This window comes from Protomyctophum parallelum (assembly GCF_964188405.1).
Source record: "Protomyctophum parallelum genome assembly, chromosome: 20".
Classification (NCBI taxonomy): domain Eukaryota; kingdom Metazoa; phylum Chordata; class Actinopteri; order Myctophiformes; family Myctophidae; genus Protomyctophum; species Protomyctophum parallelum.
The window spans coordinates 27796035-27819507 of NC_139718.1; the positions used below are offsets into that span (position 1 = coordinate 27796035).

General features: G+C 42.9%; 2 protein-coding genes across 4 annotated transcripts; both read left to right on the forward strand.

The window, feature by feature from the left end:
- Nucleotides 1-42: 42 nt before the first annotated feature.
- fuca2 (alpha-L-fucosidase 2) lies at nucleotides 43-4938 on the forward strand. The gene is made up of 7 exons (XM_083791406.1): nucleotides 43-494; nucleotides 988-1175; nucleotides 1317-1656; nucleotides 1803-2013; nucleotides 3054-3244; nucleotides 3519-3627; nucleotides 4441-4938. The coding sequence occupies exons 1-7, from the start codon at nucleotides 310-312 to the stop codon at nucleotides 4576-4578; spliced, it is 1362 nt and encodes a 453-aa protein (XP_083647532.1). The 5' UTR covers nucleotides 43-309; the 3' UTR covers nucleotides 4579-4938.
- Nucleotides 4939-5843: 905 nt separating this feature from the next.
- Nucleotides 5844-23370, forward strand: hivep2b (HIVEP zinc finger 2b). Of its 3 annotated transcripts, none has more exons than XM_083791851.1 (7): nucleotides 5844-5892; nucleotides 12710-16690; nucleotides 17598-17758; nucleotides 18136-18311; nucleotides 18473-18571; nucleotides 19149-19957; nucleotides 20278-23370. In XM_083791851.1, exons 2-7 carry the CDS (start codon nucleotides 12815-12817, stop codon nucleotides 20698-20700), a joined length of 5544 nt encoding a protein of 1847 aa, XP_083647977.1. In that variant the 5' UTR covers nucleotides 5844-5892; nucleotides 12710-12814; the 3' UTR covers nucleotides 20701-23370. The 3 variants fall into 3 exon arrangements, with proteins under 3 accessions (XP_083647977.1, XP_083647975.1, XP_083647976.1); XM_083791849.1 differs by lacking the exon at nucleotides 5844-5892 and adding an exon at nucleotides 9168-9350; XM_083791850.1 differs by lacking the exon at nucleotides 5844-5892 and adding an exon at nucleotides 9339-9452.
- Nucleotides 23371-23473: the final 103 nt, after the last annotated feature.

The following is a 23473-nucleotide window of genomic DNA, read 5'->3' on the forward strand; positions in this document are numbered from 1 at the left end:
ACGACACCCGGAAGTTCAAGTTAGCAGTTAAGTAGGGGGGAGGGAGTGCGCAGCGCGTGCATATATCTATTCTACGCATTATGCTGCAGATTCTATGCAGCCAGCAGGAACAGGCAGTTGCAGAAGAATATACCGCTTCTCGTGCACTATCATCATCACGTAAAATCAGAGTGTATTATCACATCTGAATCAAATTAACAAAACTGGAACTTGTAACGATCAAGCACCTTGGGAATTCATGATATCCTGCACTATCTAAGGTCGTGTTCTGTGTCATTTGTTTGTTTCCTTGTTTTGACTTAAGTGAAAATGTCAATCGCTTCACTATTTGCTGTAGTGTTGATGATGGCCAGTACCTGCAGAAGTAAATATGAGCCTAACTGGGAATCTATAGACTCTCGACCACTACCGGAGTGGTACGATCAAGCCAAGTTTGGCATCTTCATACACTGGGGAGTGTTCTCTGTTCCAAGCTTTGGCAGCGAATGGTTTTGGTAAGTTTGTTTCTTTTCAACGCGTCATGATTACAGACAACAGTGCCCCTTTCGGAACCCTGATAGTACTGTACTAGTGTACTACATTTTTGGTTATTGGCGTCTCAAATACAAAAAAGGCATTATGATCAAGGTTCCGAAAGGGACTAATAAGCCAGGTGAGAAAGATAAAGAAATATTTATTTCTGTGTGCAAGCTCCCATCATCTCAGTAAGAGTTCATAATGGGAAGTGAGAATGGAGAAGAAGGAACTCGGAACAAATCACACAATTAAAGGAAGGCACAGTTAAATCAAGTATACTGTGCAAGTCCAATAATTATCTGCTCTACAGTAGGCAGAAATTATTATTGTGCAATTGGAAAACATATCCAGCTTATGAAAATAGCAGTACGATCGGTGTAGGCCTACTATAACATGTATCTGGTAACAGTTAAAGTGACATCATGGTTAAGAAATTTAAATAATATGAATGAGATATTTAACTTCTTCCAGGTGGTATTGGCAGAAGCAGAAAATGCAACCTTATGTTGAATTTATGCACAAAAACTACCCACCGGAGTTTAAGTATCAAGATTTTGCAGCGCAATTCACTGCTGAGTTCTTTGATGCCAAGGAATGGACTGATATCTTTGTCTCATCAGGAGCAAAGTATATTGTACTAACAACAAAACACCATGAAGGTACAGTATTCAGATTCACTTGAGTATGTTTCTTGATTTATTGGCTGCTTTTGGAGCTCACTAGCTGTGACTAAAGGAAGTGCATGTCTATTGTCATTGACCTACAAAAGATATTTCAATAGAATATTTTCTATTTCCTAGGTTTCACACTATGGGGATCAAAGAACTCCTGGAACTGGAATGCAGTGGATGTTGGGCCTAAGAGAGACTTGGTTGGGGAAATGGCAAATGCTCTTCGTGCTAACAGCGACCTGCATCTAGGGCTCTACCACTCTCTCTTTGAGTGGTTTAACCCGCTCTTTGAACAAGATGCAGCCAATGTCTTTACTACCAACTACTTTCCTACTACTAAAACCTTGCCTGAGCTGTATGAAATTGTCACCAAGTATAAACCAGACATTCTGTGGTCTGATGGGGATGGTGATGCTCCTGATAAGTACTGGAACAGCACTGGCTTCCTGGCTTGGCTTTACAATGACAGGTAAAGAGAAAAGAAAAAGCTAACAGTTTAATAATGTCTAGTTTCAACCTGACTGTCACCTGACTTTCATGAGTTTCATTTTCATTCCACCTACTATAAACCCTGTTGATTAAAACCTGTGAATAACAAGCATGTGTCATCTGCAGTCCTGTGCGAGACACAGTGGTGACAAATGATCGATGGGGTTATGGCTCCATCTGTACCCACGGTGGTTATTACACTTGCGCTGATCGCTACCAGCCTGGACACCTGCTGAAACATAAATGGGAAAACTGCATGACCATTGACACCAAGTCCTGGGGTTACAGACGTAATGCACAGCTGAAAGATTACCTCACCATTGAGCAGCTTTTGACTGTGAGTAACCATCCTTCCAGTTTTATCTCCATCTCACAAGGATATGAACTTTATAATGCCTGGAACAGAAGTACTGGTGTATAACCAGAAGTACAGGGCTATATATTGTCCAACCTACCAGAACGTCTTGTGGCCCATTACTTCCTCATTACTGTACTTTCGGTTACACTACTAGTAGTTATTGTCCAGCCTAGGTGGTGAGAATGGAGACTTTATTTCATTCATCTGCTTTCATACACCTGTCACAGTTGGCACATCACACAGTTGTATGATTAAGGCCTCTTTCAGACGGCGACGGTCTCCAGAGAAAACGGCAAAGTCTGTTGAGTTCTCATTTTTTGTTGACACTCTACATGAGAACGCACACTTTATGAAAACTCTATAATGTCGCTAGGTGGTGGTAACGGCCTGCCAGATAGACCAGTCACCCACGTACAAGAAGAACCAGGTAGCTCCTTCACGCAAGTTGACGCAACCCGTCCGCTGGCAGAGACATGCCACAACTCCGTTGTGGTCTGGAAGCGTCATATAAAAGTAAAAGGGTTTTTACTTTTGAATGACTCTTCCAGACCACAACAGAGTTGTGGTCGTCTCTGCCTGCTTTTAGTCTTAACACATCGAGTAACACACAGGCTGACAGGCAGCCCAGAGGCATGCAGGCAGTGCGCCCCATGGGATGGTTATATTTAATTTACCGGTATACATAAACGCTGCTGCCGCCTATCACAAGGCTTTTTATTTACACCATGATTTTACATTCACCATCGCTGATGAGCGGCGAGGAGGGAGGCTTGCTCATTGTAGGAACTCTAACTGGTTTTTAGACCGCTCCACCCACGCCACGGGGGCAAGCTTTTCCAGGGATCTGGCCGAGGTCGGCTTCATTTCCATCCACCAGCTGTTTAAAAACCCGGTAGAGACGCCTGCTTTTGTCTGCACATGGAATCCTAGGTGTGCTTACACCCTCTGTCTGTGTCTCTCCCTTTTTACCCTTCTCTGGTAATTATTTTCTTAATTTCTGACCTTCCTCTGTGCCTCAGTCCTTGGTAGAGACGGTATCCTGTGGTGGAAACCTGCTTATGAACATTGGACCCACACATGATGGGAGGATTGCCCCCATCTTTGAGGAGCGACTTGGACAGATGGGGAAGTGGCTTGGGGTCAACGGGGAGGCCATCTACAACACAACTCCATGGAGGGCTCAGAACGACAGTGTCACCCCCAAAATCTGGTCTCTCACACACACGCACAGTCGCGCATGCACACAATAAAATCCGGAGTGATAAATTAGCTGTTAATAAATGCATAGATGTATACTATAATTGTATCGTTTCTGTAATATGAATAAAAACAATTGATAACCACAATCTATAACATACAGACAAATACATGACAACTACAGTATTGCACACATTGTATCACAATGATCATAGCTCATGTCGGTCTCCATCACTTTATTTCCACTTCCAGCAGCCAACTTTGCATTTATGACTGTTTTCCTGCAGGTATATTTACAAGACGGAGGAAAAGGCCATCTATTCCATTCTTCTTGAGTGGCCAAATGATGGATCTGTTATTCTGCATGAACCTTTGGTTACTGAAGGAAAGACTCAGGTATGGTACTTATCTACCAGTAGACTAAATGTATACTGTACATGCTCATTGCTCACCAAAAATATATAACACATCTACAAGCTCACAATGCAAGGCTATGTGAAACTTAACCTTGTAGACTGGCTATTTTTGGTGTGTCACCAACGTACAAATCTGGCATACCAATTCAGTTCATGTCTTCCTATCCCACTGCAAGTATCCTGTATGATTTCTACTTTATTGCATTACTATATTATAGATTTTTCAAGTGTGCCAATATTAACTAGGCTAATTGAATTTGCCTACAGTAAACTATGGTAAATTGACTGCCTTTCTTGTCTCTTACCATTTAAAGCGCTCCTCAATGTTACTTCACATTCACCCATTCATAACATACAATAGCACAGTCACACATTTAATACAGTACACACACTGACTGCTGAGATAACCATGCAAGGCGCCAACCTGCTCATCGGGATCAGTTAGGGGTTCAAATTACACTTTGACACAGTGCAATATCATCCTATAGCTGAAGATTTTGATTAACAACAAATGTCACAGTATGACTACATGGATGCGTTTGCCATAGTTATTATTAGGAATTACATTTGTATAATTCCTAAACTTTTCATAACCTGAAAATGTTACATTTTCTACATCAAGGCATGCTTCTGAGATATGCATAGGAACTCAAAAATAGCAGAGCTTGCTACAAGCTTGCATCATGATGTAACACATTGAGATCTTGTAGACTCAGACTGGCTATTTTTATATATAAAAAATGATGAACGATGCAAACTCAATTTCCACTTTATGTTTTTCATTCCAAATAAGGTGGTGCTTCTCGGTCATGGGTCTCTGATATGGGAGCCTGTAAACCCAATTGGATTGAGGGTTCTCCTTCCCCAGCTGTCTTTCAGTCAGATGCCATGCCAGTGGGCCTGGACCCTGAAGCTGACAGGTGCCACTTAAAGGGAAGCCGTATCATTGGTGAGGGAATTGGATAAGCTACAGGCTGTCTGGATGGATACTGTTGGTCATTGTTAATGAACAAGTACACACTATGTTTCTCAAATTGTTTTTGAATGGTGCCTCGTCACTGTCACTTGCTTCTGAGGAAATGGTTGTTAAATTTCAATGTAAAAATGATGTAAACGTAAACAAATATACAACCTAAACAACATACAGGGAAAATATCTGGCGATGAATATATGTTTAATAATTTTGATTTGTTTTATTATACTGCATATAAAGGCCTTCTAGACCAAAGGGAAGCATGAAGTTCAGTATTTACAAAAGTCATAATATTTACATTGTAAATATTATGACTTTTGTAAATACTGAACTGAAATATTTTAAACTTTTTATTACACTTGTTTACAAGAGGGTCCACCTTGTTCTGATGTAGATTGTACCTTTAATACTTGATAGCCTATTAGGACGGTCTACCTTCCGATTCATTCAATAAAGTATGTTTTAAAAAAGTAAAGCGTTTGCCGGAAGTGTACTGATTAGACTCCAGATTCCAGCTCATTTACTTGCCGTGGATTGATTGAAATTCTTTATTTGGAATACCCCTTGAGATACAATATCTCGTTTTCGAGAGGGTCCACAAGCATACAATCAATACAAGTTAATTAACAGAAAAATAAAAAGGAAAACAAAACAAACAGTTACAAAACACAAAACAGAGTATTGAATTAGACAAGCAGAATAGCAACAAGATGGAAAAGTTGTTCCGTCAGTATCACTGTCACTATAGGTCAGCATACTATGGTCAGCATTAAGGTTGGTTTTCAGCATTGGAGAACTTTTGATAAAGAAACATTAAGTTAATCTTATTGATTGTAAATTCATTGTTTGCATGAGCGTATAGTAATAAAGTAAGAAACTACAATGAACAATCCTATTGAAACCTTATGTCCCATGGGGAACAAGAGGAGTAAGTAAGTATTAATAAGTAATGAATATATAGATAAAATGGAGTGAGATGGTCATGGGCATGTACATGAGGTCGAAAAATAGGAAGACACTGCGTGGGCGCAACGAAACTCGTCATCGCCACATTGTGAATGTGTCATGTTTAAATTTGTACCAATGTACCATAGAGTATTAAGGGGGCAATGTACCCATGTTCCACTCTTGAATGCAACACGGTGACCTTTAGCACCCTCTACTGCCCACAACGTGAGCAACACGACAGGCACCAAGCCAGGCCATTTTATTAAAGCACACCCAGGAATCGACCCTACAGCCTACACGGCTGACAGCGACACGGCGGCTAAGGTGAGGACCACAAGGAAGCGATGTCTGATGTCCCTTCCTAGATAGTGAAGCTGAAAATGTAGGTTAACTGCAGTCTTGGAGAGGCATCTTTTAATGTTATGCAATAATACAATGTTTGTAAACCTCGCTGGTGTGTGTCACGTCATTTTGCGCGAACAGGGAATGACCTTCCAAGCCTATTTTGCCTTGGCCACTACTATTGGGTAGTACGAAGTCTAATTTGTCACCTGAGATGGTGTGTCCACTAGCGGGGGCAGCGCTCCGCTCAGTGTTGTGTCTGCTGTTGCACGAGCTGAAAGGTGGGAGGCACTCGAACAGTGCCACCGACATTGGTGGTTGTCGAATTATATGACTATAGAGGTCGCTGTTGTTCTTGTGGAGTGAAAATGGAAACTCCTAAAAAGGAGGGATGATTTATTGGCACTTATGTCAAGCATTAAACGAATAATTACCACAGAATAAATTATAAAAAGATGCGATTGGTTTATTACGATGATGGTGAGATCCAGGACCATAGATATGTCTATGGTGAGATGATGATCTGGGTCCTTCCGGGACCCTAGAAAATTGCCAAATTGCGACCTCTGGAGTGACATCGTTTGAATTGTTAACCAATGTAGGTGTAACACCGCAAATGTTCCATGACGTGAAATAGGGGGATCGCAAGGGGTTGTCAAATTCATGCATTTTCACGACGTGGGTTACCATGTATTATGTGGGCTATCCCCAGCCCAGGGACCTGCTTGTAAAACTGCCCTCAACGAAAAGGCACATAGTCTTAGCCAAATAATGCTACATGCACGCGGCACGCCGGGAAAAGCATGTTATTTTCTTCAACATTTTAGTCACTTGATAGGCTTTAGCTATGCACTACTTGTGTTGTGACTTTTGGAAATAATTGTACTGTAGTACACGGTTCACCTGTGTGATTATGTCATGATCACATAAGTGAGTTATTGATAAACATGAGTGATTTTTTATTTATTTCCACAATTTTGCTATGACATAATGTAGATGCCGTAATCTGTGTGGACTTTTAAATAGACTAGGCTACTAGAATACAGAATCCATTACGGATATTGAATTGTTGCTATGGAAACACATTTTCCAAGCAATGCAGTGAGAGTGGGATAGGCCTGTGGATATGCAACAGACAAACGAATGAATGAGTGACACCTCAAGTGGTGAGTAGAGAGGGCTTATACAGTTACAGGTTGTTGTCAGGGTTCACGATTATAAAAAATATGATTTGTCTGGTCAATATTCCTAGTCATTGATCGTATTATAGACAGCTAGACTACACAGCCACCAGGGAGTAAAACTTGAATTCCTTTAATTCATAAACATCCCTCTCCCCCAACTAAATGAAATACTAATTATATCATTAGGGGCTCTCTCTAGCATGAGAGTGCATATGTGGCATTCAATCACATGCAAATTTGTGGCGGATTTGAGCCGGTCAGCAGAGCTGTGTGCCTCAGATAGTGGAAATGCCAAGCAGTGTGTGGAACATCCTAGGGGACAGACCATTATATTTATAGAGATGAAGCTGACTTGACCTTCACTGCACATTGAGTATCAGCCATTTTAGCACTGCTCCTACAAGATAGTGAATACAGCATAATAGACCTCAGCTGCAGTGCAGTTAGTTAGCTTCAACTTCATCTGTGAGGCTCTGATACAGGCTATAGCTAATAATAGCCTTTCTGCAATTCCATACTGTAAGGGGCGCAACGAGACACAGTGCCGGCCTGCATTCACTCCTTTTCAGCCCTTTCCCCCCAGCACTTCAAAGTAAATGTACTACTGAGCTTAAGACTTGCTATCTTCAAAGGTAGGGTTTTCAACACGTCCAATAAGATGTTCTGTTGGACTCTATACAGACTTGTTACATAAGCTGAGCAAGTAGTCCTTTATTATTATGCTCTACGGTGGCCTTATGTTACAAATAAACCTGTCTTAAATATCCTCTACCTATAGTATAGTGGTGAGCATAGCTGGTGCAAACCCCTCATTCAAGGACTCCTATTCATAGATGTTTCCAGCCAGTTGTTCTCACCTAATAGCACACACGGAAACTGAAGAGGCTGATCAAAGCAGGTCAAATATTTATAGTTGTGCAAATTGTATTGTGTTAAAAGGCCAAAGTTTCACACAAATTACAGTGGTGGATACTAGATGGCCATTATGTCAATAACAATACTATATTGATCAGATCATTGTTTGTGGACAAAGCCCAGGTTTATGTCACTTTTGGGGCCACCTGCAAATATTAACACCATCAACCAAGCTAATACATGTTAGTAGGTCTTGTAGGTTTGCTGTTTCTGCCAGTCACTTTGTGAGATTCATATTTTTCTTCTATTGCCTAATCTAGAATTTCTAAATAATGAATGTGGAGGTTGGATTTTATCACCCACTACTGTGACCAACGGATCAGAAATTGTGTTGCCTGCTTTGGTTATATTTGCCCAGAATTCTCTCACACAATTCTTGCGTGGCAGCTTGTTGATCAGGAAGTATTTACTCTGAAGATGCTGTGAATTTGGTGCATTGATGTAAAGACTGCAATGGTACCAGCTGATACTGTACAGCTCACCGAATGAAGCTTGCAGCTGCATGTAATCTGCAGCGCTGTCCTAATTTTGCCATCTTAATGACACTCATTATGACTCTCCATTCACAAAGCAAATGTCGCCATGACAGAAGGAACCGGGTACAGTTTAAACAGGCTACAGATTACTGTAATTCAGTAATCTCACATTAAACAATTGCAGCGCCTTGAAAACCTAATGTATTCTTCACAGCAATTGAGGCAATATACACTGAATAAAATCTGCTTCAATTGTTTATTTATACCAATCTACAGTGCTCTGAATTCAGCATTATTTAAGTAGTGTGTCAGGTGCAAACTCAATATGGATATGGGTACCTAAATACATTTTCTCTGAGCTCGAGACAAATCCATAAGATTCTGACCCTTGAATTACATTTTGGATGTCTTGGTGATACCTAGATATTTGCTTTGTGAGATCCAGCTCATCACTGTGTTTGTATGCATTCATACTGAGATCCAGCTCATCACTGTGTTTGTATGCATTCATACTGAGGCAGCTGCTGCCGTGTTCCGTGAAATACAGAGAGAGCAAGAGAGGGGGGGAGAAAAAGAGTCCTTAAACGTTGGCTGTTGTGTAATCCCTCCCAGGGCCCCTTTGCTATTTTTGTGCCTGGGTCCGCACGTCACAGTTGGGTATTTTCTCTGGTGACTAGCTCGCATCAATAGATCTTCTAATGTACACCCAGTCAGCCAGCAGCTTCGTGATTGATGGGACTTTACCTTGCTAATTTATTTCATTATGATTTACCCAGATATGTGGAGAATGGAAAAATGGACTATGCAACATGAGGACTGTCACGTGTGACTGTCGCTATGGGACAGGGGACTTTACAAATGTCAGGTTTGTATGAGGATTATGTTTGATATCAGAATGTCAGCTGCCATACAAGCAGAGGGCTGTTTCCCATAGATGTCTTCTACAGAATACTGAGCAGAATGTACAGTAAGCTGTTGGTTGATTCTGCATGCGATGTGTCGTTACAGTATCACAGGGGGCTTAGAACCCTCCAGGTTCTCTGAAGCAGTGTCATTCGCTCATGATATTTATGGATTTGTTGTCAGTGTAAGCCTTCATGCTTGTTTCCTTTAATGGCCATCTTAGCTCCTAATACTGTAATGCTGTGGCATAATGATGCTTATTTCCATAGCCCTGCATTTGTTTGGCTCATTGTCCGCTTGTATGTGGAAGGTGGATAAGAAAGGGAGCATGCAAACTGTCCAAATGGATGTTGTGCTAAAGTCATTTGCCCATCCATGCCAGCGGTTCAACATAAGATGCCCTGTAATGTGACATATAATTATAATCACTGCCCACAGTCATCCAGAAACACACTTACTGCCACCCACCTGCCCCCTGTTGTGGCACGTCATTGCTGCTGTGTCATACATTTCTCTGTACAGGTTTGTTACTAGGAGACCAGGAGATTGATAAATAAAAGGGTGCCTGTGGTTTATGGTTTCTATACACTAGTCTTGTCTGAGTGTTTCCCTCGAGTAGACTTGTCAGTGTGACTTGGGTGAGGGTTGACTGTGTGTGCCCCCCCCCTCTCTATCTTGCTTAGTTCAAAGGTATGCATTGTTTCTGAGGGTCTTATCTCCCTGTCACTCTGCGCCCATATTCCCCCTTTCCCTCCTCTCGTGGCTCGGCGAGGAGAGGATGGAAACTAAAGCAATGAGGTCAGACTGACCTTGAAAGGGAGCTCCCTCCCGGGCCTCTGAATTTTGTTACCCCTCGGGCCACCCCACACTTAGTTTACCTCAGTAAACCTCCCTGCTGGAACGTGGACTGTTCCGAGCCAAGGCAGCCCCTGCCCCCCCCCCCCCCCTCCCTCCCCTCCCCTCGCTTGATATGTGTTCCCTATCTTCCTCTGTATCCCCCTCAGGAAGAAGCCCTCTCAAATCCATCTCACTCCATAGCTATTAAGTCATCTGTAAAAGAATTGAGGGGGCATTTGCCATTCGATTCAAATATGAACAGCGGGGATTATGGTGCTTGCGATCACTGCTTTTAAAAAATGCAGCTCTCTCGGCATCTTCTCAAGAGTCACCTTGAATAGAGCGTATCCACTGGTTTATGCCTGAGGAGTGCACAAGCAGTGTGGTAACAAAGAATGAGAGGGATAGAGAGAAGAGAGAGAGAGAGAGAGAGAGAGAAAGAAAGCGAGAGTCAGAGGATGTCCTAATTAAGGGGAACTCAGAGGGTTTGAACCAGATAATCTTACATAACCTCGTTAGGGAGGACGCAGCCTTTGATACTGAGAAGATGGAAATGACGTGCCCTCAGAGACCCAGCCTCATGGTATGGAGCTAAAGTGTAATGCCACACCGATTCACAGTAGCCATGGGGGTGAAGCGTGTAGTATTTCTATGTGCAAGTTCTGTACATGAGTATGTGTCCCCGTGGAGATCAGCTGATGGACCGTTGCACTGATTCTGCCAGGATGTCGTTGGGTTTGCTTCCTGTTGGGGACACCCATACTACAACTGTATACACTGCATGGTACCGTAGTGCCGAAGGTTAGAAGGATAGTGTATTCTAGAAGATGGATGAGCGTGTAATGTATAGCCACGTGATTTTATTTTATTATCGGGGTTCTAGTAATATTGGTTAATTGATAGTGCCAGGGAAATCATAGAGTTTTCCATTCATTCAAGTGTTACTTATCTATCTGCATGCACATAAAAATAACACCTATATGCATTGGAATTGGCACTCACATGCTCAGTGATTTGTAATTACTGTAGTAGCCTATAGTTGTTATTATTATATTGTATGCTGCATTGTATCATTGTACCATCATTATTCATCACATTGTGTTATTACACAGTAGCTAGTAAACACTGTGTAACTTTGGTAGTACAGTCTTACATTTTAATTTGGACACCGCCAAATAATCGTTTTCCAGCCTCAGCTGCCCTTGGCTCCACTGTCATTGTTGGCAGTACTTCTTTTCAGGACACCAAATGACAAAATGTTAACTTTATTATTATTATTTATTATTATTGAAATGTATTTAAAGGATAAGCCCCTTATCGCATCATCTTGTTTTCGAGGGGGTCCTCTGGCACACTACAGTGTAGTACGGTCTAATTGTCCTTGTTTGTAGATGTCACTCAAATAGGCCTACACATTTATAAATTACACACATGTATAAATTAAAGGGATGACTTAAAGGTTTTATTAGGTTTTCTGAGCTCAATTGCACCCAAAAAACCTGAACTTTTAACATTCAGTAGATTTTCTGTGGTCTGGGACTTTCCTGTGGACTGTGATGTAAGTCCACAAATGCCATATATGACATTACAATTTGACAGCAGATGTCACTGTTGAGGCCTGTTTTCCTGTTTTCATTGCAGCTCAAAAGGCTTCAGAACACAGAGAAAACTCCAAATCACAGAAAATCCACTGAATGTTCAGAGTTCAGGTTGTGTGGGTGTAATTGAGGTTATAAAACCTAAAAGAAAAAAGCCATGCTGAACAGTCAGTTATGTCGCCTGTTCATGAACCTTTTGCGAGATACAGTATACATTACATTATAATGTGAAATACCACTTTAAGAAAAAGTAGTTCATTGTGATTCTCAGTGTTGCCAGATGAAATAACATAATGTGGTGGACATGGATTAGATTCCTATCAGACTCATGTCAGCTCTAGCATATCCTTACACACACAAACACACACACACACACACACACACACACACACACACACACACACACAAAACAAACATATACACATAACACATTACACATAGCCATCCACAAGTACACGCACACACGCACGCATGCACGCATGCACTCACAGATGTGGCTCCAGCAAATGTAGGGCATCTGCCAGAGGTAGGATGAGGTACTGTAGGTATTTTAGAGGCTGGTAAAGAGACAGATTTTTCCATTCCTGCTGTGAACAGTGCTCATTATGAATTTTATACTCGCATTTTATTAGGAGGCCTTTTGGGAAGCAATCTTAAATAGGCCTTGCTTTCAAGGAGTAGATTTACACTCATATTCAATTGTGGAATTGTTGATGGTTGAATATTCTTCTCATGTTCTTATTTCCTGACTGCATGGAGCTATATCAAAAGTGCATATTTCATGTCACAATTTAGATGTTTGATGTCCACAAATTTCTCAATTCCGTCTCCCTTGTGCTTTCTTTCACTAATTTCTCATTTCTGTCTCCCTTGTGCTTTCTTTCAGATGACCCTTCCCTGCAATCAATTTACATGAATGATAATATTACTAAGGTTACATAACAGATATAGTCCTTGAAAAATCAATCCCAAAGAAAGTGACATTGGATTCATGGAGTCACTTGAAACTACTGAAGAGGTGAAATGCTCCACGGGGGGTCAGAACACAAATATTGCACAGAAGATGTGCATGTCGGAGCCGACGGCTGCACAGACTAAGAGAAGACCATCAGTGGAATTGGAGGGCAAGGGGTGGCACCTACAACCACAAGGAGGTCAGAACAGAAACACGTGTGGTTCGGCAGAAATGTCTGACTCAGGGAAATCACGGCAATTAGAGGATCAGCACTCCCACCACCACGCCGCAAGCCATCAGGAGTACGAGCTCTACTCGTATCCACCACAGGGGGGGAAGCCATTCGGCAGACAGAAGGCTGTAGGTCAATTAGTTTGCACACAATCCCCAGGCAGCTGTGGCCCCGCTCCTCACAGGAAGTCCCCCAGTTTACCCGAGGCCCTCCAACAGTGTTCCCATTCAGGGCTAGATCAGCTATCTGAGAACGTGTGTAAGATGGAACAGAAACCACAAAAACCCGGGAAGTATGTTTGTGATTATTGTGGAAGGGCATGTGCCAAGCCCAGTGTGCTCAAAAAACATATTCGCTCCCACACCGGGGAACGACCCTATCCTTGTGTCCCTTGTGGATTCTCTTTTAAAACCAAGAGTAATTTATACAAACACAGAAAATCCCATGCTCACTCGGTCAAGGCCGGAACTGTGCCATTCTCAGAACTTGGTTCTTACAATGCCAATACGGAACAGGGGTCTTTTGAAGGAGAGGGCGAGTTGTACTCCGATGGGGAGCAGAGCACAGACACAGACGAAGACACTCTCAATGACCCTCTGCTGCTGTGTGACTCTCCAGTGGAGGGATCAGATAGCACTGCTGTAAAAGTACTAAATCTCATTGCTCAGAAAAAGGGAGTCACGTCGATGGCGGCTCCGGATGGTTCATCCCAGCTCCAAGAAATCAATGCACCTCCTCCTCCTGCCGTTCCTCAGGCTAGCCGTGCAATCCAATCCTGCACCATCAAACAGAGACTCGCACTTCGGCTCTCTGAAAAGAAAAGTGGAGACTCTGACCAAAACCTCTCCCTCCCCAGCCAGTCCAGCAAGGGCAGCACAGACTCTGGCTACTTCTCACGCTCTGAGAGCGCCGAGCATCAGACCGGCCCATCCAACACAAATGCCAAGTCCTACCAAGAAATCATGTTCGGTAAGTGCTACAGGCCCAGCCCAAAGCAAATGACTGATTTTGTTACTTACAGCGAGGACTCAAGCGATTACACAGGGAAGCGTGCAGAGAAAGGCGTCTCCCGGGTCTTCACGCAGGAGAAAGATACTGTCGAATACATCAAAATAAACACAAAGTCGCTCACTAGGGAGGAGATAAATGAACCGCTGTTAGACAGTGGCTCTGACACCGGGCCACTGATCAGGAGCAACTCAATGCCAACATCCTCAGCAGGCTGTCTCAGCATGCCACAGGGCCTCAGGGGCAGCCACTCCTTCGATGAGCGAACAAGTACAGGAGGCATGAGAAGACTCCGAAGGCAGGCCGCTTTCGAACACTCTGCACATGACGGGCATACAGAATCTGACAGCCACAGAAAGACACCTGAGAGCAGTGGTGCCCTTTCACCACCAGGATCAGAAATGGAAAGTTACTCCATCACTTCGCCTACCAACACGAACCAGCAGAAACACGCGATGGAACTGGCCACACGCAAACGTCGGAAAGAGAAGAGGGAAGAGGAGGATTTGCCTGGTCAGTATGAGGGACATCTTGAACAGTGTGAGGAGATGTTTGACCCGTCAAAGGACTATGATTCAAAAGTTAGCCAAGGTGTTCTTGGTCTTATGGCGTTAGGGAAATGCCACTCTCAAAGTATGCATGGGCAGCCGGACAGATGTGACATGGACATATCCGTCTGCCCTGAAATCTCTGTCCGTAAAAATTTGGGGAATGTTATTTCTGTCATCCAACACACAAACTCATTAAACCGCTCACAATCTGAACAGTCTGAATCTTACAAGTATCACGGGCAGAGGCAGGAAAACATTTCATCATATCATGCTATAGAGCAGACTGAATCATATGAGATGGAAAGAAATGACAGTAGACTAAGCCAGTCATTTCAAATCACCCCCAAGCTAGTTCGCCAGTCTAACATACAAGTCCCCGAGATTAGGGTCACAGTTGAGCCTGACAGCCCAGAAAAAGCACCAGAGGTGCAGATGAAGGAGCCAGAGCGACACGTGGAGGAGTTTCAGTGGCCTCAAAGGAGCGAAACGTTATCACAGCTCCCCCCTGAAAAGCTGCCCCCAAAGAAGAAGCGGCTACGCTTGGCTGACATAGAGCACTCCTCTGGTGAATCTAGCTTTGAGTCTGCCTGCACCAGCCTCTCCCGCAGCCCCAGTCAAGACAGCAACTTATCTTACTACTCCACCTTCTCCTTTGACAGGGAAGAGAGCTTCAAGTCAGTGTCTCCAGCCAGGCAGGATGAATTTGGCAAAACACTGGAGCTCCTAGCCGTGCCAGGAAGCGGGCACTCCCTCTCTGTGCTCCACCAGCGTCAACAACATGAAATGAGACGCTCCTCCTCGGAGCAGGCGCCTTGCATTTTGCGCAAGGAGTTCCCAGAGGTACGCAGCATATCATTTGACTACGGCAGTCTCTCTCCAACATCCAAAGTTAGACACGCAGAGCTCAGCACTGGCCACTCTGCTATGAAGGAAATTAGGAGGGGTAACTTGGTGCGTCAGGAGTCATTGAATATGGACACTGAATGGATGCAAACCCCCCCACAAATGTTTCCCCAGTACCTCAGCAACACCCTTGCATTCACTCCAAGTGGGGTGCTGCCACAGACTTTGCCAATATTTGCCACAGGAAACACATGCCCCCAGCAGTCACACCCTAGTCTGCTAGTTCCAGTTAGAATTCAGACCTACGTGCCATCCTACGGTAGCATTACATACACTACAGTATCACAGATTGTAGACAATCAGTATGATGGCCTTAGCCCCTCCACAGCCACATCTCAGAATCAACTCTCACGCTTGTCCGCAAGTCTTGATCCAGCGAATGTTCTAGGTCATACAAGGGCACTTTCAACACACACTCTCAACATTGAGGCCCTCGATTTGTCATCGACTAAGCTCAAGACAGGCATCCCTCTGTCTCTGACCTCTAGAACTATCTCAACCACCAATGCCTCCAGCGGCGGGGCAAACAAGCGGATGCTGTCACCTGCCAGCAGCCTGGATATGTTCATGGAGGTCAAACAGCAAAAACGTGTGAAAGAGGAAAGAATGTTTGGTCAGATCGTAGAGGAGTTGAGTGCAGTGGAGTTAGGAAAATGTCATTTGACCGACGACAAAGGTCATAGGTCAAATACACTACGGAGTACGTCCACACCTCATGCTCAGGATGTCTCACAAATAGGCAAATTTATCCCACTGCAGCAAAAAGCTACAGAAGCCACTGATGGTGCTTATTCAGCTATGGAAAGTACCTCCCTGGAACCCAGCTCACCACCGTACTCCATGATGTCAGTCAGTGAAGCGGAAGATGTTGGCACGGACAAAAAGTCACAGCTGGTCCTGATCTCAGACACAGAGCATTCAAGAGTGTTATCTCAGTTTCCAAGTCTCCGCACGACAACAGGTGTGAGCTGGTGCTATCTCAACTACACCAAGCCAAGCTGCTCTTACAGCAACACCCCTTCCTTCTCTGTGTATACCTCCTGGAGTGTGAGTTCACACAACCCAAACCCCCCTGACTTGAGCACCAGTGCCGCCTTGGCTCTCCTGCGGTCTAAACAGAGGGGCAACGAGGTGATCTACACTGTAGCAACCATGTGTCAGCCTGGAACAGGCAAATTGGTCTCCTCCTTAATCTTATGGAGGCAGAAGATGGAACAGGTGAGAATATGATCCTCTGCTGAGATCATTTATAATGCAAAGTTCTGCTGACAATCACCCTTTGTTTATGATTTATAGTGCATATCCCTGCTGTCCCTTGCTGTTGACTGATAACATTTTCAAAAGGGAACAATGCATATTGATATTTTCATATACATTTTTTAGAATGACAAAATGTCAAAATAGCTATAAACTTTTCAGTTCAGTTTCAGTTCAAAGAGCTTAAAATGCCAGAGGGGCTATGTATGTGCTCTACACATACATGACTGTGTAGATCTTCATTTTAGATGCTGTAGTGCAGGGGTGGGCAACTGGCGGCCCGGGGGCCACATGCGGCCCCCACCTTCACTTAATGCGGCCCTCCATGTTAATATCAGGAATACTGATACAGTATTGATTTCAGCAGTTTACAATTCCAAACATATACAAACATGACCTGGTCTTTTTTGTGTCCAATGTAATTGGATTTAGTTTGTCAAGTTAACATAACTAACAAGGCATTTGAAATTAAATAAAAAAGGTTATTTTTCAGGATTCCAATTAAATGTCAAAAAAATAATTCAGGTTTTTAAATTCAAATATAGCAAAAAAATAGCTGATCTACAAGCTCAAAACACGTCGCAGTGCGACGCGTTTTGAGCTTGTAGATCGGCTATTTTTGGCCCTTTGGAGTGAGTGTGGAAATATAGTGGCCCTCTCCATCTCAAAGTTGCCCAGCCCTGCTGTAGTGTACTACACACATGGGAGTCACAACGATTTCCACGACAGCATCAATATGGGTGTTTGCAATGGGAACCATGCAACCACATGTATGACATACAGCCTCTATAGAGCATCGCATTACATTGTGTCGATATCCTGTGTGCTTAAACTACGTGTTGACAGAGTGTTTGCTCGTCTGATTCAGCTGCAGAGGAAACCGGAGCTCAAAGAGGTGGACATCACCTATGGAAAGAAGACGAAGGACATCGGCTCCAGAGGGAAAAGTGCCAAAGAGGAATGGAAAGAGAGGGAGGCAGTAGTCACCACCCAGGCAGTGCCAACACGCATTAAGATCTTTGAGGGAGGGTCAGTGCACTTATTTACTATAATAACTTTCATGTGGCGTAAAGCTACTTAACTCAAATACTTTACGCAAATGAGAAATTTGTAACCGGATGAGTAAAAGAGAAAGACATTCACAACCCAAACAGTGCAAATGGGTATTTATTTTGCTGTTAATATTTGTAATTTGTGTGGAAAATGGCTACAGTACGCAATTACGCATGTTTATAATAATACTTATTATTATAGATATTGTGATATCTATAGAAATCTACTCTAGAAGAAGACTGTTAAATTAATCTTGAAGGTGGTCTTATATACGGTATAAACACGACGCTGGTATCAAATGAACATTGAGGATATTGAAGTGATGGAAGTAACAGATTGTTCCCACTTCTCAGGTACAAGTCCAATGAGGACTACGTATATGTCAGAGGTCGAGGACGGGGGAAGTACATTTGTGAGGAGTGCGGCATCCGCTGTAAGAAGCCCAGCATGCTGAAAAAGCACATCCGAACCCACACAGATGTGAGGCCCTACATCTGCAGGGTCTGCAACTTCGCTTTTAAAACTAAAGGTGAGCCTTATAGCATGAAACACATAAGCAGAAATTACGCTATGGATCATTAACATTTTGTGTCATTACATATATGAGTCTCAAGGCAAGGAGACAAATTGCTAAATTGTTTTGAAATAATAACAGTAGATCACCAATAAAGCATACCATTCCATCTGCAGGAAACCTGACCAAACATATGAAGTCAAAAGCGCACATGAAGAAATGTCTTGAGCTGGGTGTGTCTGTCACAGTAGATGACACTGAGATTCAGGAACATGGTGAGACACTGATCTGAAATCTGTGTGAGATTATGGAATGTTTTACATTATTCCCAATCCCAATGGCCCTCAGATTTAAACTAACTAACACTAACGATTTTACTTATTATTTTTACTTATTGCACATCACTAAAATGGGGGGTCACGGATGACGTTACAAGTTTACAACCCATAAAAAAATGTATGGGTTATTATAACGTCATTTGTGACCCCCGTAGTCTATATCTTGGATTGACATCAGCATAATAGGACATGAGGATTTATACCTGTTCAGAATATTGTCAATAGCGGCTAAAAAATAATGCCATCACGAGGAGATGGTTGAAAACAGACCCTCCTAGGGTCTGTCAGATTATAAAAAATGATTTATAATCTGAGGACCATGGCAGAGCCATTTGAAAAACATTGGGGAAAATCCCCCCCTTTTTTTCCTTTTTTTTCTTTGTTGTTTCTTTTCTGTACTGGTATGTCTTTGTCTTGTATCATTTTGAAAGTATGTGTGTTTTGTTTTGTTGTTTGGAAAATAAAAACAAATTTGGGAAAATGACCTTTATCTTTCATTTTCTTTACACCAAAGTGGACGAGATCCAGCAAGAGTCCAAGACTGGCCTGCCTGGCGCAACTAGACACCAGTTCTCCGATGCTGAAGACTCTGATGGCATGGATGAGGACATTGATGAAATCGATGAAGACGAGGATGAGGATGACGAGTACGAGGGCGACTCCACTCCCAAGTTGCGTTCCAGAAGCACGAGCCCTCAACCTTGCGGTGTCACTTCCCTGTCGGTCACTGCCACAGCTGCCATCCACGGCTGCTCCCTCAGCTCTCTGCCCGGTGCTGAGATCCACCACCAGGCAGTGTCTTGTAGACGGACTGGGACAGTCATCGACCGCAGGGCTGTCCTTGGCATGGCTGACCCAGAGCAGAGAGAAAGGTCCGTGGACGAGGACTCCCTCACGATGCTGTCTCCTGACCAAGGATGTTTCCTGTTTGATCCTTACTCCTCTTGTCTTCTCTCCCCTGGCTGGGAGTCCCCCCTTAGGGAGCCCTCACCTTCGCGACTGCGCTACCCTTCCCCAAGGAGAGAGCTGTCCCCTCGAGGTCGCTCCTCTCTGAGATGGGACACCTCCCCGCTGAGGCCCAGCTCCCCCAACTTCATACCCATTCAGCACCTGTCCCCTGGGTCCATTGAAAGACCTCTGTCACCTGGAACAGCAGAGCTGACTGGGAAGCGTGAGCCATCAGCTAGAGGCAGGCAGAGGGTCGTGCTCAGGGCTGTGTCACCTCGCAGGGGCTCACACCAGCACAGAGGCAGTGGTGATAAAGGCAGACACCATGCAAAGATTGACCTGGCGCAACAGCAAGGAGCCTTCGAAATGGAATTGGTATGCAGCAAGATAAAGTTACTGTACCTCATTTTACTGGCTTAATAAGCGATGGTTATTATTATGCCCATGAAAATATGAAACGTTAATGGCATGTTTTTGTCATGCATACTTGTTGCATGCACAATTAGACGTATTTGTTTTGTTACTGACATTTCTACATTTTGTTTGTATCATTTTACGATACAAAATAACAATACAAAGAAACAGGAAGGATAATACTACACAGAATAATTCTCAAAAAACGTTCTTACAAGGAATCAGCTTGGAGACGTTAAAACCGTAACAGCATTCTGATGTCTGCCAATGTGTTGCTTTAGGATCAAAGGAGCAGCTTGGCCCTCTCTTCACCCATCGCTTCCAGCCCTCATCACCAGAATGTCCTCAGCCACCTCCCACTCCACTCTCAGCAGCCAACACGGAGCTTACTCCCCATGGTTCCCATCGGAGGCGTCCAGATGTTGCACTCACCGCCTCTTTCCAGCACCGATGTCACCCCACCTTCCTCAGCACGGAGCCCTGAGAGCACCGATAGCCAGTGCTCCAGCAACGTGGAGATAGCCGGAGAGGAGGGGAGGGGAGGGCGCGTACATGACCGACCGTCTGCCTATCAGACGGTAGCTCAGGATGCTCAGGCCAAAATCCCTGAGCCCCTCGTCAGGGACACCAAGCAGGAGGTGAACGTCCACACCTGCATGACAGCCATTGCCTCCCTGAGGATCACCACAGAGGACCCTCACTAGGAGGGTGTCTCTCTCTCTCTCTCTCTCTCTCTCTGTTTCTCTTGAGAGAGAGAGGCCCAGGAACAGATAGGACACCAGAACGCAGTCCTTTCTGCAACCTACCATTGCCTACAGGCACATAACCTCATCCTTATCCCATTACAAGCACTCTAATAACACGTCCTCTAGTCAGCTGTGTGTGTGTGTGTGTGTGTGTGTGTGTGTGTGTGTGTGTGTGTGTGTGTGTGTGTGTGTGTGTGTGTGTGTGTGTGTGTGTGTGTGTGTGTGTGTGTGTGTGTGTGTGTGCGTGCGTGTGTGTGTGTGTGTGTGTGTGTGCGTGTGCGTGCGTGCGTGCGTGCGTGTCTGACATACAGCTGATGTTCAGTTTGAGTCTCAAACTTTCACAACAAAGGAGCAACCCATCCTGTCCAATGGGGCTCCTCTCCACTAAGACTCTTTGAAGTGATTGGATGAGAAGCAAGATGGTAACAGCGTGGAAAATAGTTACCAATGGGTGCAGGTGCAATATGGAAAGTTATAATGCTAATATGCCTTTGTTTGACCTAGTAGTTTGCGTACAATTGCACATAAATATATTTATGGATTCTGTAAAAAATAATCCCAATGTATACTCCCTTCTTAGACGCATACGAAACAGTGTATTTTACGTGTACTTTGAAAATAGACTGTTGTTTAATGTAATCATATCGAGGTGTGATACTGTAGTGCAGTAAAATGAAGAGTTAACTATAAGGGAAAAGTATGTGTATTATAAAACAGTCTGACCAAATGTTGAGTAGACTCGCTTTCTTGTGCAGTTTGGTGCTTCTGATCGAGCAGCAACGGTCTGTGCCTTTACTTTGCTTTAAATCGTTTTGTTTTTCTAAGAGCTTGTTGAATAAGGAAAGATGTCATGGTACTTCATACAGAAGAACTTTTAAGATGTGGAGAGCGTCATGTCCGAGGGTTTGCTATAAAGCGCATATAGCTTTTATCTGTTTGACCAGTTTTGGCTGATAGAAGCAGCTTGATTTACATACAAAAAACGAAACAAAAAATTAAGAAAAACAGAAAAATCTTAAGATGTTTCTTATGTTGCATTTGTTTCTTAATGTTGTGGTTTTTATCTCGATAAAATGCATGGGATTTGCTATTGCACAAAAAATAGAGGAAGATAATATGTAATTATGTATACTGTAAGATGTATTTATATATTAGAACATAAGCACTTATTGATACCAGTTAATATTTGACTACTATTTATATATGGTATATCTGTACTTATGCAGCAGTGATGCAGTTATGCAGTGAGCCACGCTGGCATTGCTTTTGATCTCCTGTCTTTGCTTTTCATTGAAGACAGCCTTTTTGTTGTTGTAACTTATACAGATGACCATAAGCATGTTTTATGAGTTTTTACATTGCACTTTCATCCTTTCATCTTTAACAACTAACTGACCTGGTCGGTAGGTGGTGAGGAGAAAATCACATTGTGTTATATTGTGAGTTGAAACATTCCAGTTCATTTTTATTTTCAACAGAGTTACAAGTTTCCCACTGTGTGAAACGTGTTGCACACAAAATTCAAGGGCCTATGATTATCAGTCGGTAGAACCTTTTCATGTATTTCTAGTGTAACAGGAGAAATCATTATCACTTACTGTAAGTAATACTTAAAGTTTAAGAGCGTGGGTTTGTCAACTATTACTATGCTTCTGCTCAAAATGTAACTAATCATTCACCAAATGCATTATTTCTCCTCTGTATATATACTATATACATGTGTATTTTTATGATTTGAACTATTTTTGCAGTGTTGAATTCTGATAACTTTTTATGTGGGTTTATATCTCTTTGAGAGGTAAAATGTCTGCAGTTGACGTAATGAAGCTTTCATGAAGGAGGAAAGGGCACAGTGTTGAATGGTAACACCTCGTGTCTCATCTTTTAATTTGTTTCTTTTTTAAAGATACGTTTATTTACGCCTTCAAGTGGGTACGACACCAGTTTGAATGGATTTTGAAATCAGAAAACACTTTGTTCACTCATGTTTACATACTAAAGAAAAAAATTGCAGGTGCACTGCTTTTAATTTGTTTCCTTTTTATAAGGATGTCTGTACTGTAGCTATATGATTTTATAGTTATGTGTAAATTTTATTTGTTATATTGACGATACAGTGCTGATGAAAATGTGAAAGGGAAAGTGAAGCCTTTTATTTGCTTTTGCATCTGTATTCAGATTTTGTTTTGTTTTTATTGTGTATTCATATTTACTGAACTGCATTGTGCCTCTCATGTCTTTGAAAATTCCCTGTTAATGCAGAGGAAAAATCATTCATCTCTCAGCTAAGAGTTTTGAGGATAAAGCCTCGGTAGCCAATCCCTTGTTTTAGCTATTTGCATTGAAACTGGATCGTCATGATGGAGTGCCTCTTTTATGCTATGAGGAATTTATTGTTTGGTGCTCTACTTTTTAAGATTAAATTCAAAAACGTTTTAAAAGAATATACTTCTAACCCAAGAATGTGTGTTGCAGCTTATTTCATATCCTTTCCCTCCCTTCCATGTGTTTCTTTGCTCTCTGCTATTTGGATTTTTCAAAATGGCTCCCTAACTCTCTCCTTGCATAATTCACAATTGTTTAAATTAGAGCATGCCTGGAAGGGTTTTCAGATGCAATCATTCATATTTTGCCCCTGGGTAAGACTCTTTGGAATTAAGTTTTCAAGAGATTCTGAGACCACTGACATCCTCTGGTGAAAAATCATTACTACAGTCATAACATGGTACAA